Below are 17,268 nucleotides of genomic sequence, written 5' to 3'. Positions count from 1 at the left end.
ATTCATTACTGTTTTTATTCATGAAAGATAAAGCCCTTTGTATACCAAAAGGAGTCTTTTCATGTTATAAAAAGATAACATTCCATCCTAGTGGTTTGGAATTCTAAAACAATATTGAAGTAACATCATTATGAGAATATATTCTTGGGAGTGACAGTTGTTTATTGACATTGGGTACCCAATATCAAGTGCTAATTGGTATGAAACCTTTTGCAGGTAAAATAGGATTTAATCAGAAGAAAATATATGTATACGTCTTTAATGCAACAGTATGAAAACCCATAAAAGAATAATTCACAAACCTAAATACAAGGAGGGAGAGAGAAGGGGAGGAAAGTTATTTTTTGCTTCCCCTGAGCAAACATGTAATTTCCATGATTTCTTTTTAATGACTGCGGTCTGCGGCCAGTAGGTACTGATTTATGAAAAGCTGTAAAAGATCAGGTGGAACTCTGCAGGACATCGTTTACAGCTGCATGGATTGAAACCTATCTAATTTGTCTAGTAAAAGTGTGAGCTCACGGTGCACATCACCCAGCCTATAAATTTCCCCTTCAGACCCAAGTCTGGGGCTGGGTCTAAAAAAAAAAAAAAAAAAACCCAATGCCTGCAGCTGCTCAAAAAGCCCACATTCCCTTGGTGCGCATGAAGAGACATCACAGGCTCTTCACAGTGAGAGACAAATTCCTATCCATTGATAAACTCTCCAGATGTCCTCTCAGAGGAGGAAAGGAACCAATTTTTATTTGAATTCCCAAGAGAAATCCTGGAAGTGGAAAAATGATACTTTGCAGGGCTGGTTATTCTGAGGTCACTGGCATTAAAATTAGGCCATTCTTTGTCTTCATTGTACTTTGATCCAAGTAATAAACAGAAAAACTCAGTTGGGGTCACTCTAATCCCTAATCTGCACGTCCTGTTCTATTTCAATTTGTTTATACTAATTTTCTCTAAACTCTTGTTGAGTCTGGCTATAGTGTTGAGTTTAAAAATACAAACCATTTTGAACTAAGAAGAAAAAAACTCTGCATTTTGCTATTAGGCACAGTTCATAAATATTCTGAATAAATGTCCTGGGGTTTGATTCTTCATACCCACAAACCCATAAATAAAGGAGTATTGCTGTTCATGGGACCAACAGTCGACAAGAGTCGACATTAGAGTCTATGCTACAGCTACTGTAGAAATCCAAGCTGTGGTGTGTGCCTGTGTGCATGTGCACATATGCCTATAGATGGTTTAATATATCATTGTCTTCTACGTATGACTTCATTTTTCTTATCAAAATTTCTTACACCTGATTTAATGTTATTCCTATTAATTTTGTGTACTAATTCAGTGGCTTACCCACAGGGTCCAATGTTACATCTAATGCTGGCTAGTGACAAAGGCTATTTTACCCATGAGCGTCATGCTAAAACAACCCAAGAATATCGTGTAAATTTTGGAATCTAACCTGTATATATGTATCTGTGATTCCTCAAAATCCTAGGGAAAAAAAAAAAACAAAGGCAAGAAATTTATAATTATTAAAATAACCTTTTTTTTCTGTTGAATAATTTAAAGAATCATAGAGAACTATTTATACATATGCCTCAGGAGAGAATAATTTATAAAATGTTACATTTTGTAGTTTTCTAGGTATTCCTTGAAGAAATCAATGATTTTTAAAAATCATTTCTAATTTTTGTTTCTTTTTTTCCTTTTTTTATTTTTTTAATTTTTTTTTTTTAACATTTATTCATTTTTGAAAGGCAGAGAGAGACAGAGCACAGATGGGGGAGGGGCAGAGAGAGAGGGAGATACAGAAACAGAAGCAGGCTCCAGGCTCTGAGCTGTCAGCACAGAGCCCGACGCGGGGCTCGAACTCACGGACCATGAGATCATGACCTGAGCTGAAGTCAGCCGCTTAACTGACTGAGCCACCCAGGCGCCCCATCTTTTTTTCCTTTTTTTAAGATAACCTCTGATTATTAGTTAAAATTAAACCGTAATATATAAATATGTTACATTCTCTTTAAGTTTAATTTTTAATTTATAAATTAAATACTTGAGGTAAAGAAGATTGAAATAGTTGAGTTTAGTCTCATGGAAAGAAGGTCGCAAAAGTCCTCCATTTTCAGCTATCTCCCTCTCTAAAAATGATCATGAGAAAAAGGAAAGTAGCTATCGATCTATATTTTCCACACAAGATGAAAATATAGACAGAACGAAACTGTCATGTTGCCAACTTTTTCTTCAACTCAGTATTAAAATTTCCTTAATATTTCACTTTTATCAAATAAAAAAATTAGTTAAAAACTTATTTTTATCAAACACATTCCATATATCCCCATCAAAATCCAGATGGATAGTCCATTTACATTTTTTCATGTGTCTCCACCAACAGCATGCAGGGTTAGGACATGGTACAAATTTGTTCAGATTTGAGAATGTTAACTTGTTTCCTATGTATCAGGGAGTGAGTTGGAGAAATATTATCAATAGTAATAGAAATCTCCTAATTAAAAATTGCTTTTAAATGTGGGTAGAGTTAGCATATTGTAGATTTGCTCTACAGAAAGATTTTCTCAGGAGAATATGAGCTTTACCACATTTCCTAGATGATAATCAATGGTTAGTATTCATTGATAAAACACTATGCAGTTTAATTTCATCAAGATGGTTCACTTTGTTATTTCATGCTAATTCTAACAATATTATTGAATTGGTACTTTAGAGAGCTGAATTTGTTTCTAAAACAAGGACAAATCCATGGTAGTATAGTTTTCATTTGTTTTGATGTCCTCTGATAATTCTAAATATTGAATTTAAGAACTTCAAAAAACAGATTTCATTCAGGCAAAGCATTAATTTTTAACATTTAAGAAAATGCAAAGTTTAGTTAACAAATCCTAATATTGGAGATTTTTAAAATAATAATTTTTAAAAGTTTTAGGAGCTCAATGCTGATCAAATTCAACTGCAGTATCATAAAACATGAAAGATTCTGCATGGTAACTCTAAAAAAGTACAAATCTAAATGCACCTTCTCAATTATAAGTTAAAGATTAGGTTACGACACACAGTTTCAATGTTAATAATATATTTTACTGCAGTAATGAAAACAGAAACTACAGAAATCAGAATAGCATATCCATTTGCAAGCATTGGTTATAGAATGATTGTGAGGTTGTAAAAGTTATTGGCTATTCAAATAAGGCCCCCAATTATACCTGCTTTATAAGGTTGTTGCCCTATTATGCTCATAAGATTATACATGACTAAACTTTTAATTGCTCAGAAAGATCATTAACAAGATCACCACACTTCCAGCAGCTTTTATAAACTGGGACTTATTGTGTTATTTTCTTTTTGAAGTTTTAAAACCTTCAACCATTTGACAAGATGTGTTACCTTATGTCAGAGTAACAAATAGCTAACCGATAGCATATTATATGTCCACATCTCTGAGTATTCCTTGCATAAGCAATCTTTTTTAAAATTCATTAGTCTTCAGTTGTGTGAAATCTCTTGTGATCATCATTCCCATTTTACAGGTGAGAAAGCAGACAAGATAAGAAATCACTGAAGATCACACAGATAGTATGTGCTATAACCAGGATTCAACCCAAGCCTTATGGTTCCAGTGTCTGTGCACTGGACCACTACACTTTATGGAATATAAAAGTTAAAGAGCCCACATCATGGAACTTAAATAAATTCAGATACACATAAATTTAAATAAATAAATGTAAATTTAAATAAATAACTTAAAAGAAAACAATATGAACTAAGTTCCACCTAAATGGTATAGCATAGTGGCCAAGAGTGTGGGCTTTGGAATAAAATAATTGGTGTCTAAATCCCAGCTCTGGCTCTTCTGCCTGAGGAAACTCAGATGTGTGAATTAATCTCTTTCGGTTTCAGTTTCCACTTCTATTATAGGGACATAGCATTGGTACCTGTTGTAAGAATCACAGTCCTTCCTATCTGTGTACTATGCGGAGTATAGACCCCAGTACATTAGAAGTGTTCATAAATGTTCAATGTAATCATTGTTGCTATTGTTGTTATTATTCATCTCAAAACAAAGGCCTTCATTAGTGCTTTTTGCTCAAGCTCCTTCCCTTAAGAGAAGAAAATAAAGAAAGTCAATTGTCTATCTGGTCCCGGTCTTATGAGTCAAAGGACAATTAACAGGTCATTGCGATCTGAAAAAAACACCCAAAGGGCATTTTACCAATAGGCTGCTGCTTTTGGCTCTCCCAGAATGAAAATATGTCTCCTCTGTTTCTTTTATGTCCCTGCTGTTCCTTAGATTCACCAGATCTTGCAGTTGGTCACAGATGTATGGTCAGACCTGTCATTATATAAAACAATTCTAAACGTTTTCCCTTAATGATGATTGTATTGTGCAGTATAAATCACAGTCACAGTACCAGTACCGATATTTTTCTCTCTTTCATCTTTCTCTATATGTCATGAAGTCCATTTAATATTGTCAATAGATGTGAGAATTTCATTTATTGTTACTCAGCTATTTTTTCTATTCTTTTTGTGATTTTAATTGTTAATGACATGTATGACATTATTTTCATCTGTGCTGACTTCATGTCCTGCTGTAAGTATAATCTAGGTTGCTCAACTGTCCTTTAGAAAGCAACCAATACAATGTCTACACATGAACATCTATAAAGCAAAGTATTCAGTGTGTCAGGTCTCCTATAACTGTATCCTGAATTACCACCATCTTTGCTAATAGCTAAAGAAAATAAATTATCCAAGTATGTATGGATATATTTATGCATTCCACTGGCATAGTTTCAATGATTTACAAAGCAGGCATGAGTGGAAAAGGGAAGCACTGAGACAAGATGATTACACAGTATTCTTGCAAGCTGCCAGCTTGAACAGATGAAGCCTTCATGGCAGATAAATTCCACAAATAAACAGGAACACCACATGAAGTCTGGAAGTTCCTGCTGATGTTGGTGTCAAATTTTGACACGCAGCAACTCTGCTGATTCCTGATCTCTCTTCCTTTGGTGTTTTCTTTTCTTGCAGGCCATCAAACCTTCTTCTGGACCAAAGCAATGTCGACATCACTACCTTCCGCACAACAGGTGACTGGCTTAATGGTGTCCGGACAGCACAGTGCAAGGAAATCTTCACAGGCGTGGAGTACAGTTCTTGTGACACCATAGCCAAGATTTCCACAGAGTAAGAGAAAGTTTTTAAGACCAAATGATTCTGAACTTTCTAGTGGACATACATGTTTCGGACTAATGAATTATAAATATTAGCTGAAACTGTGAGGTTCTTACTGTCTTCTATAACCACTGAGCTAGGTTCCGGATCTCTTTGTCAATGCCAGCTTCTAGAATTATGTATCTTGATGTGTCTTCCTTCCTCACCGTAGCTCCCCACAATAGGTATTTCCATTGAACTATGACCTCCTTCAGATAGACCAACAGATATATACCTGTTCCCTACTCCCAGCCCAATGACCCAAGTTCCTAATTTAGGACATAAGTAAACATAGCATTATGGTTAACTGCATTCCTGCATTTGTGATTTTCTATTATTGATAACAAAGCTTGACCTCTATGGAAATGGAAAATTAGGAACTAAGTGGATAAGCTGGTATACAGGAAAACACACTACAATCTAAAGGTAGTTTTCACATCTACTAAATAATTGTATATCATTATCTATTATTGTCTACCCTGTGAAGGATATCATGCTAGAAAATGAAGTTATAAATAAGTTTAAGACATAATGTTATTATTTTCCTTAAAAGGCTTATAGGAAGTTTGGAAACACAGGATATGCATAATTAGCATGCATTAATGAGTGTTAATTTATGGTTTTGTGTGTAAATGTCAAAAATAACCAAGTATAATGTGCTGTATTTCCTAGACAGGGATTTTTGCTAATAGGAATCCTTTGATATGAACACATGGCCGTAAGGATAAAGGAGGTTTATAAAGAATCAGGTGAATCCAGTGAATAATCAATGAAATTAGTCCCCATTCACAGGGTATAGTAATTGGGAACTGGAAAATGAAGAACGAGAAGCCATATTCTCCATCTCTCTGTGAATGAGAGCCGATTTAATATACTTCCTAATGTAACCGCATCATACTTTTCTTTTTTATGCCCAGTGACTTTTTTTTTGTTTTGCATGTCTACGCACATGGCTAGACATGGTTTTCTCAGACCTAGGTCATACAATCTTGGTGTGTCCCTCAACTGACCAAGGTCCAACTGTCTTTTGACTCAGTCCTCAGGCGAGAAATTCTGGTGAGCTAGTCCCGCTTGCTTGTAGATTGGCTCTTCAAAAATCATATGCCATGTGCCATGATCAAAAGACCCGGGACAAGGTAACATGAACTTAGCTCTAGGGACCCGTTTCTGAGGATAAGATAGAGGACTGTTCCAAAGAAAGAGGTTTCGTGTCAGGCATATACATTAAAATTATCCATAATTGGGGGCGCCTGGGTGGCTCAGTCAGTTAAGCGTCTGACTTCAGCTCAGGTCATGATCTCACGGTCTGTGGGTTCGAGCCCCGCGTCGGGCTCTGTGCTGTCAGTTCAGAGCCTGGAGCCTGCTTCAGATTCTGTGTCTCCCTCTCTCTCTGCCCCTCCACCACTCATGCTCTATCAAAAAATGAATAAACGTTAATTTTTTTTTTTTAATTATCCATAATTGTGTAGTGTGCAGGGTCTGTTTGGAGACCAGGCCCATCTTTGTGTCAGAGTCTCCTACCTTAATCTTTGTTACATTAAATAAACTCTGTAGTGCCCTCAAGTTTCTTTAAGTCTTATCCTCTCCATCCAATATTTTAATATTTAGATGTTGAATATTTAAAGACTTTCATTGTCATCCTGTCAGTCATCTAAACAAAGTCACTGTGGAGAGCAACAGATTAGATGTCAAAAAGGAGCAGGCAGGGGCGCCTGGGTGGCTCAGTCGGTTAAGCGGCCGACTTTGGCTCAGGTCATGATCTCACGGTCCGTGAGTTCGAGCCCCGTGTCGGGCTCTGTGCTGACAGCTCAGAGCCTGGAGCCTGTTTCAGATTCTTTGTCTCCCTCTCTCTGACCCTCCCCCGTTCATGCTCTGTCTCTGCCTGTCTCAAAAATAAATAAACGTTAAAAAAAAATTTAAAAAAAAGGAGCATGCAGTATAATTAATAGAGATACAAGTGCCTAACAAATAGGTAAAGCTTAGCATTTATGACATAGCATCCCAATCAGAAACCCAAAAGTTCACAAAAGTACTTTTAGGAAGGGTACGTTACTATCAAGAAGAGAATTTGTTCCTGGAAAATAAAGTCACTCTTGTGTACCTGACATGTGTTGGTACTTCTGTATGAAGTGGAATGTAATGTTTATTGAATGGACTTCGGACCCGATCAGCAATACTCTTTGAGGTTCTGTGGTAGTTATTTTGATCAGACACAGTCCCAGGATATATTCATGTCTTTCAATATTTTTATAAATTCTAATTTTAATAATATAAACAATTCAGGTTACACTGTACAAGACACCTGCTTTAGAGCACAGAAGCCTAACAAAGAACAAACACAAAGTTGACCATTTTGGACCACTGCCAGGTTTTCAAAGGCAAAGGTCCACAAATGTTTATTCTCCATCAAACATCAACACCCAGAGCTTCTAGATAATGAAACCTCTACAGAAGTGGATTAGCAGAACGTTGTCAATATGATCAACTGCTAGCTCACAGTTTAAATATAGTCAGATGTCATAAGCTGTGAATGTGGTAAGAAGGCTATTTGCTTAAGACTATGAAGTGGGAGCATTTGTTACACTTCTGACTTAAGAATGTGTTTGTCTCAACACTGCATTGTTGGATGGTAAGCTCTTTTTGGTCAGTGAGAATATTTTCACTTGTTTATTATTGTTAGTATTATTATTATTATTTCAACAACCCATGAACGTACATTGAAGTTGAAAGCTGACTTTTCCTGGGAGACTCGACTCTTTTAGGTGTGTCCTTCACACTGAGCCAGACGGTTTCACATCTCTCTGTATTTCAGTCCCCACAATGTTCTTTCTCCTGTCCTTTATCCTCAGTTCAGGGACAACATAAAATTAACATATATATATATATATATATATATATATACACACATATATAATGTATATATAATACACATATATATGTATATATAATACATATATAATGTATATATAATACACTATATATGTATATATAATATATAATGTATATATAATATATAAACATATATACATATATAATGTATATATAATACATATATAATGTATATATAATACACAATTTGGGGAAATCTAATGAGGCAACATTCTTACTGAAATGCTGTAAAATATCTAACTCAATAATTCATCCTACCTTTTGTAGCCTTGGGCTTTTTTGTTTAAATTTTCTTCCTTTCAAGAAGGAAGTGTGTGTGTGCCATCCAGACTCAATTCAGAAATTATTCTCTTGCCCAAACAACTCTAGAGGCTCTCCTGAAATAAGACAAAATGCCTAAAAAAAGATTTTCACTTTTTGTTCTTCTATCCAGACTCTCAACTCATAGGACAAAAGTCAATAAAGTTTCATATCCAAATAAATAATTATCTATTTCAGTTAGTGTAGGGACTTCATTTACTAATCAAGTCATCTAATTTTCAAGTGAAATCCAGAAAATGTGCTGTTTTGTTCAGTACAAATCACATTTTTTAAAAACATACTATTTCATAGCCTAAGTTGGATTTAGGAAGGTTAATGTGAAAAGGGAATGAAAGAGGGCAAGAGGGACTGTAGAAACAGAGAGAATTGAGTGTGGAGAATGAATATTAGGCAGATTAATTGCTACATGCCATTACCCTGCACCCTTGGATGCCATTTTCACAGTGCCATCACCTAGCCTTTGCCTTTGAAGTGCCAGATCGCTTATTAACTTCTGTTCTCAATCTTGAGCTGCTCTTTAGACTTGAACTTTTCCATTGCTCTTCTGAATAGGATAGTCAAAATGAGATAAGCACATGGAATGTTATTTAGATTACAGCAGCTGGATGTTTACAACTATTTTGGACATGGCAGGGTGCTGGGTAGAAGACATTTTGGAAGGGGTAGAGAGGATGGAGGGGACATAAAACCCCAGCTAAGGCATAACCTAAAGAGATAATTATCTTTTTTTTTTTTTTTTTTTTTTTTGAGAAAGAGTGAGAGAGTATGCCTGGGGGCAGGGAGGGGCAGAGAGAGAGCATCCCAAGCATGCTCTGCACTGTCAGCACAGAACCCGACATGGGGCTCAAACTCACGAACCATGAGATTATGACCTGAGCCAAAATCAAGAGCTGGACACTTAATGGACTGAGCCACTCAGGCACCTGTACTTTATCTTTTCTAATGTAATCCTTTGCAATGAATATATACAAAATTATGTATCTGTTTACTTATGTCGGTTTCAGGCACAGAATCTGAAACCGTTTTATGCACAAGATTTCTTGAGGAGTGCATTTGGGATATATATGTATTTTAAAAAGTGATGAGGGGGGCATTGAGCTATAGGAGAAAACTTGGCCCTTTTTATGGGAACAAGAGTCCCAGAGCTGGGCTGGCCCTTCAGAGCTGTCCCAAAGCAATCTGTGAACCCTCTTTTTTTTTTTTTTAATTTTTTTTTCAACGTTTTTATTTATTTTTGGGACAGAGAGAGACAGAGCATGAACAGGGGAGGGGCAGAGAGAGAGGGAGACACAGAATCGGAAACAGGCTCCAGGCTCGGAGCCATCAGCCCAGAGCCTGACGCGGGGCTCGAACTCCCGGACCGCGAGATCGTGACCTGGCTGAAGTCAGACGCTTAACCGACTGCGCCACCCAGGCGCCCCTGAACACTCTTCATCTTATTTTTTCTAGCTTACTGGGGTATGGGTGTTTCAGTTCTATAAAAAAAGGTCCAGACCAGACATCATAGCATGTTTTACTCTCTCACTGGAAACATTGTTTTCTTGCTTTCCATGATTATCATTTTGTGTTTCTAAGTTTTTTTTAAGGAAAAGAAAAGGAAGTCAGAGAAAAAAACTGGTAAGTTATAAAAAGTATAATATAGAATTAGAAGAAGAATGAGAGAAGAAATCCAAACAGAGTGAGGATCTATTGATTTGTACACATATATTTATATCTGCCCTGTTTTCTGACTCTAAAGGATAAGTGGGGATAAATCTCGTACAATACACCTCAGAAGCAGGGATCAATGTATGTAAATAACCTACGTTACTCTAAGTGAGAGTTTCATTATCCACAGTTACACAGAGGAGCAGCCATATCGCCCCACTAGCCTTCCTCTTGAAGTAAGGCTGCTGGAGTAAAATCAAAGAGGACTCAGGCAAGATACAAGTTGTACATTGAGAATTTACCAGCCCCTTGAATGGCAGCAGGGAGGTAACCAGCAGGCCACCAGGATTCCATTCCCAGCCAAGGTGATAGGAATGCAACACAGTCTTGGTGAATTTTATGTAACAGATGTGTTAAGAGCATGTAAATTGCTTCTAAAATGGTACCTAGTGTCTGCTTGCACACCTTTGTTGCTTGGGAACTCATTTCTTAAGAAATCAATTGGTCCATTTTTGTAGAATTGAACTCCCAATTTTTCATTCATCCTTTCAGTATAAAGGAGCCCCTTCTGTGTGTGTGTGTGTGTGTGTGTGTGTGTACACGTGCGTGCACATATTTGCACGCATACTTTTTCTTCATGCCATTCTCAATGCTTCTTGCTAAGTGATACTTTACTCCTCTGTCATCTTCCCTGGATAAACATATTCTAGAGTATTGGTTCATTCTTTATTAAGTACATATTGAGCCCCTACTATTAATAGCCATTGTTCAGGGTGTGGTTAATAAGCAGAGTACAAAATGAGTAAGAATCCCCGTTCATATGGAATTCACCTACTTGTGGGACAAGATAGAGAATATAAATAAGTCAGAAAGAAAGGTATTATGCTGCATGGTGATAAATGCTTTGGAAGAAAATAAAACAAGAAAAGAAAATAGGAAATGCAGATATGGGTTCAAGAGGTTTTATAATACTAAATAAGAAGGTCAGAGAGGGCCTTCTGAGAGGGGTGTGTTTGAGTCAAGACCTGAAAGAGGTGAATATGTAGACAAATTATTTGAATCAAGGTTATTTAATTAATCATTTCCACATGCTTAGCTAGGTCTTTTTTTCCCCCTAAGTGAAATTCCAAGGTAGTCTCATTGGATTTAAAGCTCATTGTAATCTAGAATGATCTCATCTTGATCCGTTGTCTTGATTATATCTGCAAAGTGTCCCATTTCCAAGTAAGGTCACATGGTAAGGTTCCAGATGGACAGAAATTTTGAAGGGACACTAGTCAACCCACCACACCATCCATTCTTCCATAAGAACATAGGTGGACTGGTCAGGATACAATACGTGGATGATGCAAAAATCAGAAAATTAGGTTCAAAGCACTGAGCTACATTATTGTACAAGCTTTGCTGACTAAAAATCCTCTGCTCATATATTATCCAGGAAACCAGGATTCTCACCAGACATGTTCTTCTTTTTTTTTTTTTACAGTGATATGAAAAAAGTTGGTGTCACTGTGGTTGGTCCACAGAAGAAAATCATCAGTAGCATTAAAGCTCTAGAAACACAATCAAAAAGTGGTCCAGTTCCAGTGTAAAGTGTTATTTCTGGAAGGAAGTGGTGGCTGTGGAAGATGTAGCATCGTTCTACAGACAGATGATAATGCTGGAGATGCTGTTCCAAGCCCAATAAGACACTCAGATATGAATACAAATGCCTTAAAACGGAATCGAAAAACTCTTTATTTTCCCCTGTCATTTAGTGGATGGGAGGGGGGGTGTACTTTGTTTTGTAATTGCTTTTTTATATTAGTTGGTGGGTTAAATTAAAATTCTTCAGCGTGGAATGATGAAGAACTAGCATAGAGCCATTGACCATAAACTGATTATCATAAAAGCAAAACAAGTGTAATAACAAAATGAACACAGTGGCTCTGTTTACTAATAGCCACAAAAGAAAAGACTTGTGATATTTTTATACACAGAAGAAATCTGTAACAGGTATTTTGTTTCTTTAAAAACAAGCAAAATAGAGGAATTTATACCTCAAACTATCTGGCCATATATACTACCTTTTTCACTGTATTATTCTCTTTTATCTGTTAAGAGCATATAGAAGTGAAGTTTGTAGTTGTTTTAAGTACTACATATTTTTAATTGTTAGCTTCCTTAAGTATTATCATGTAAAAATGTGTCTTAATTTTTAAGAAAAGTACATATTTATTTTCTTTTGAATTGTTTTTATTGTTTTCTATTTATGCTTTGATGATTTAATTTGGATTTGTTACAGCCAAGTGCCAAATGTTGTCTTAAGTTGTCAGCAGTAGGAAACATGGTAAACTAGACATGGGGAATGATGGGTTTCTTTCTAGATTTTCTGAACCATCTACTCATATGTACCTATATCTCTGTATTGATGAAAGAAACCAAACCCCTTCATACACTACCCAAATCTCTCAGCTTGAATTATCTTATCCATTGTTGTCTCTCCATTGATTACAAACTGTATGCTCCTAATTTAGTGTGATATACTGGCTTATATGTAATGGATTCTCAATGACACACCTGCCCTGCTCTGGTGCTTAGAGGACAGACCATCAACTCCCTCCATTAGTAAACAGGCTACGCTAGAGCTCCTGCATAGAGAATAGCTACACTGGAGAGAATACGAATCCTATGTAGATTGCTGCATTAATTGGCAACAAAGCCTATAGGCCAACGCATGAGTCAAAAAATCACTTACTGACTGGCTTTGAAATGTCACTTAATATCTTTGCTTAAACTTGTTGAGCTATTTGTAGGGAATAATGAAAACAAAACTACTCATCTGCATCACTGGGGTTTAGTTAATTTAATTAAACATGGAGATCATCAATAGCAGGTATTAGTATCTTTAAAAGTCTTCCACTGATATGCACCTGTTGTAATTTTGATGTCTAACTTAGAAGCATTGAACTCCTTTGCCTTTATTGAGCATAAAATTTTCAAAACTGGCTGGTTATCTAGCAGATGACTCAAAATCTGTCGGCAGGAGAGAGATCTCTCCTTGGAAGAACTTAGATTTACTACTCCACACGGGCCAAATATAAGTGTACTCGGTAATATTTGAAACGATGTACCTGGTGGAGATCTAGCCACTAATATATTGTGAAGCAGCATTTTAGCTCTATCTATATTCTTTCTAATGCTGATATGCTCATGTCATGGGAATAAGAAATAAGAAGTGTATATGTCACAAGAATAGAATGAATAAATCAAAGCTGCAACCTGTATGTTCTTATGCAAAATGGAACACTATATAGCTTACAGTCACAGATCAAAATCCACAAGTGCTAATCTGTTGTAAATTTAGTGTAATAAGGCTTAGGTTGTGTTCCTTCATATATGAAATTATTTCTTAGATTTCTGCAATATCCCTTATAGTCAAATCACCCTACTAGGATTCCGTATTGGATATAAGAGCATGAACTTTTTAAAAAGATATATGCGATTATGAAATTAATTACAAATTTCACTTAAGCCCGCTAGAAGCAGCTAAAAAACATTCTTCTTTAATCAAACGTTTTGTTTGTGTCGTGGAATATTCATTAAGACCTAAATCTGGCTTCAATATCATCTTTTCCCATACTAGAATTTACTTTCTTAGGTACCATTCTGAGCATCCTCAAAATCTGTGCATTTCATGAATTAATAGAAGTTGAGAATTGTTGAATCTATTTCACTTATTTTGGCTGTGGTTTCCATTTGAAAGTAGAGGTTATACCCACGGTATATTGCTCTTCGTTTTTTCCATGATTTTTCTATCTTACCTCTTATAAATTTACTTTACATAATTTTTACCCTGTACATATGTAAACATAACAGTGTACGATTCTTAACTGTGGAGTAGAGGTACTAGAATGTTGATGGCCATCTCTTTGTACAGGAACTGCGTTGTCTTTCAATAAACATGAAACCACATCCCTTCACAATGTTATGTACCATATTATCTGTTCTGTATCTTAAATTTGATTTACGTTTATTATTTATTTCTAGTAACTTGCCCAGTTTATGCTGTGCTAAGTATCAATTAAGCCATGTATAAATATGATATGATTGGCAATATGTATTTACTTTAAATTTGTGTTTTCACAAATTACTCCTTTAGTTTATATCGTACAATGTAGATGGCCTCTTACTAATGTAAAATGATTTGTAGTGGAAACATTTATATTTTTATAATAAACATAATGAAAATATTTTTTACAGATTGGAATACAGAAGTGGTCTTTGAAGCTTTTTTAAATATTATAAAATACGTGCTTCTTTAAACAGCAACATAATGAAATTTATATAGTCACAAAGAATGTGCTTCTGTTTCTTTTTTCTCCATTAGTGAGGAGTGTTTGTGTTATGTAGTCCACTTTTTTTGTCTAAATCTCCTTATTAATAAGCTACAAAAATGAGCAGTAAATATTATCTTCATAGTTAAAAAGCACAACTGTATGAGACAGTTCTCTTTTGATTATAAGTGACAAAATACAAATTAGCTTAAGAAAAAAAAAAAAGAACTTTGAGCCCATGTGGCTGAAAAGACTGGAGATAAATTTCTATACAGTAGGATCCAGGAGTAAGTCTTTTATTCTTTGTCTTCTTCACTTGACCCTATTTTTCTCCCAACTGGGTTAGTTTGCAAACTGTATCGTTTAAAATACTGCTCTAGTTCATATAATTCTACATTATAATTACCGTGGGATAATAATTGCCCCTCATGCTTTGCTTGGCTCACAAGCCCTATGTGAGTCACTTTGGGCAGGAGAGTGAATTACTGAAATTGGCAAGTACTTACTCAGTCATGTGCGGTGCCCTTGGAGACAGTGGGTGGGGTCAAGTGGAACTGATGATCTACAGGATTAGAGGTGTCAAAATGGTTTATGTCTAAAAGAAAGTCAGAATATCGTTTATGAGAAAAAGAAGGAAAGAATTCTGCACAAGCCAAAACAAAAATGAAAAGCAAGCAAACGCACACAACTACAAATGGCACTCTAAGAAACACCTGATACTTTTTATAAAGTAGGTCCCTAGTCATGTGCAATCTACCTAAAGAAAATGATTGTACATGAAAACCAAGAAAGCTAACTAACAATATAAGGCAAGATCAGCCATCAGGAATTCCATAGAGGTAAGTAAAGTCAATAGGGAGAGGTCACAAAACAGCTCAGATGGAAGCTTACCTTGAAGGAGAAAAAGCATTTGATCATGTTGAGTAGAGAGTAACTTGTAAGCAGCATATTAGGTAAATAAAGGGGAAGAGGTAAAGAGGAATATATTTATTCATTCAAGAAACATGTACTAAGCAGTACCATGAAATAGGTATTTTGTTATTACCACTTATTTACAAGCTAACTCATTCAATCTTTGCCAAAATCCTGGGGCTACAGATTGCTCACTTTTAATATATGAGGGAATCAAGACTCAGAATGTCCAAGTCACCTTCCCAAGATAATTCTAGTGAGTAGACTAATAGATATTTCAAAGCTGGAACCTTCCTATTTTGTGTTCTTTCCCTAATATAATTGCTATTGTCAGCCCAAGAATGCTCGGGGGGGGGGGGGGGGGGAGTGACGGTGGCAATTTACAAAAATGATTTGGGGTGAAGCAATAGTAGACTGTATGATATTAGAAATCTACTTTGGTGCTGTAGGCATGAAGCTACTCTGCAATGGTGGCAGTAGAATATGAAGAATGAGGGGCGCCTGGGTGGCGCAGTCGGTTAAGCGTCCGACTTCAGCCAGGTCACGATCTCGCGGTCCGTGAGTTCGAGCCCCGCGTCGGGCTCTGGGCTGATGGCTCAGAGCCTGGAGCCTGTTTCTGATTCTGTGTCTCCCTCTCTCTCTGCCCCTCCCCCGTTCATGCTCTGTCTCTCTCTGTCCCAAAAATAAATAAACGTTGAAAAAAAAAATTAAAAAAAAAAAGAATATGAAGAATGAAATGCATACAAAGACATAAAGGAGAATTAGCAGAATTTATCAGTTTGATATAAGAATTATTCAAAAGGTTAAGAATCAAAGTGAACCATAAAACGTTAGGTCCTGAGTGGCTATGGAAATGATCGCACCATTAGAAGTAGGGAGTAAGGAGAAGTTAAACTTTATGAGTTTGCTAAACTTAATGGTGTTAGCCAAACCTTAATAAGTTAATAGGTCCTGAAAACGTGAGTCTGAAGCTTTAGAAAAAAGAATTCAAAGGTAAAATGTGTCTCTGAGATGATGCCAAGATCTATATATCTTTATGTATGGTATACATACATATAACTTTGTCTTGGGCCACCTTTCTTAAGTTCATGCCAACTGCTAAAGTAGGTAAATCTTCACATCCCATCAGCTTAAAATAGCAAAATAACAATGTTTTTTTTTTTTTTTTAACGTTTATTTATGTTTGAGACAGAGAGAGAGCATGAACGGGGGAGGATCAGAGAGAGAGGGAGACACAGAATCAGAAACAGGCTCCAGGCTCTGAGCTGTCAGCACAGAGCCCGACACGGGGCTCAAACTCATGGACCGCGAGATCGTGACCTGAGCCAAAGTCGGACGCTTAACTGACTGAGCCACCCAGGCGCCCCAAAATAACAATGTTTTAAATGCAGAATTACCCGAGAAAGCTGTTTGTCGGGTGGCCTTGGTAGCAGTGATTCAGATCCCGTGCCCTCTTCATCTTGTGCAATGTAAGGCCTTAGAATCTTGTGCTCATGGCCCCTAAAATGGAAGGTAGTCTTGACTGTGGTGGATTTTACAAGCCCAGCTTTCAGTGGCGCCTGTCACTTCTCCTCCCCTTCCATTGACTAGAAGTCATATTGCTGTATTTGACTGCAAGCAAATGTGCAGGAAGTAGTGTGCCTAAATAGAAAAGTAAAAAGGTTTTAGAGTCCATAGAACAGTTGCTGCCACAAGTCCTTTTTACTTACATGTATAATATGTGAGAGGCAGGCAGTTCTAAAAGGCTGTTGAAAAAACATCAGTTTCTTGCTAACTTCACCCATTTCATATTCTCTACAGGCAACCATGTTTAACTCTTCTCTCTCTGCTTAAACCCAATACTTCTATTAATGGTCCATGTGTCTGCTCAGGGCCTGCACTGTTCAGATCTCCTTACAAGACAGAACTTATTAGAAAGAGAACAATTAGCTGATAGCCTAGAGCTATTTTATTT

The 17,268-nt window shown here is 36.5% G+C and overlaps 1 protein-coding gene across 1 annotated transcript in view; it reads left to right on the top strand.

Moving 5' to 3' along the window:
* EPHA3 (EPH receptor A3) overlaps positions 1-14,325 on the top strand; it is a 132,767-nt gene extending 118,442 nt beyond the window's left edge. Inside the window, exons 13-14 of the mRNA XM_032594592.1 lie at positions 5,047-5,202; positions 11,573-14,325. Coding sequence (XP_032450483.1) covers positions 5,047-5,202; positions 11,573-11,678 — 262 coding nt within the window. The 3' untranslated portion in view covers positions 11,679-14,325. The remainder of the gene's footprint in view (positions 1-5,046; positions 5,203-11,572) is intronic.
* The last annotated feature ends 2,943 nt before the right edge of the window (positions 14,326-17,268 follow it).

The sequence above is a fragment of the Lynx canadensis genome, chromosome C2 (assembly GCF_007474595.2).
Source record: "Lynx canadensis isolate LIC74 chromosome C2, mLynCan4.pri.v2, whole genome shotgun sequence".
Taxonomy (NCBI): Eukaryota; Metazoa; Chordata; class Mammalia; order Carnivora; family Felidae; genus Lynx; species Lynx canadensis.
Note: the sequence above shows the minus strand (reverse complement) of the source record. Positions and strands in the feature narration are given on the sequence as shown.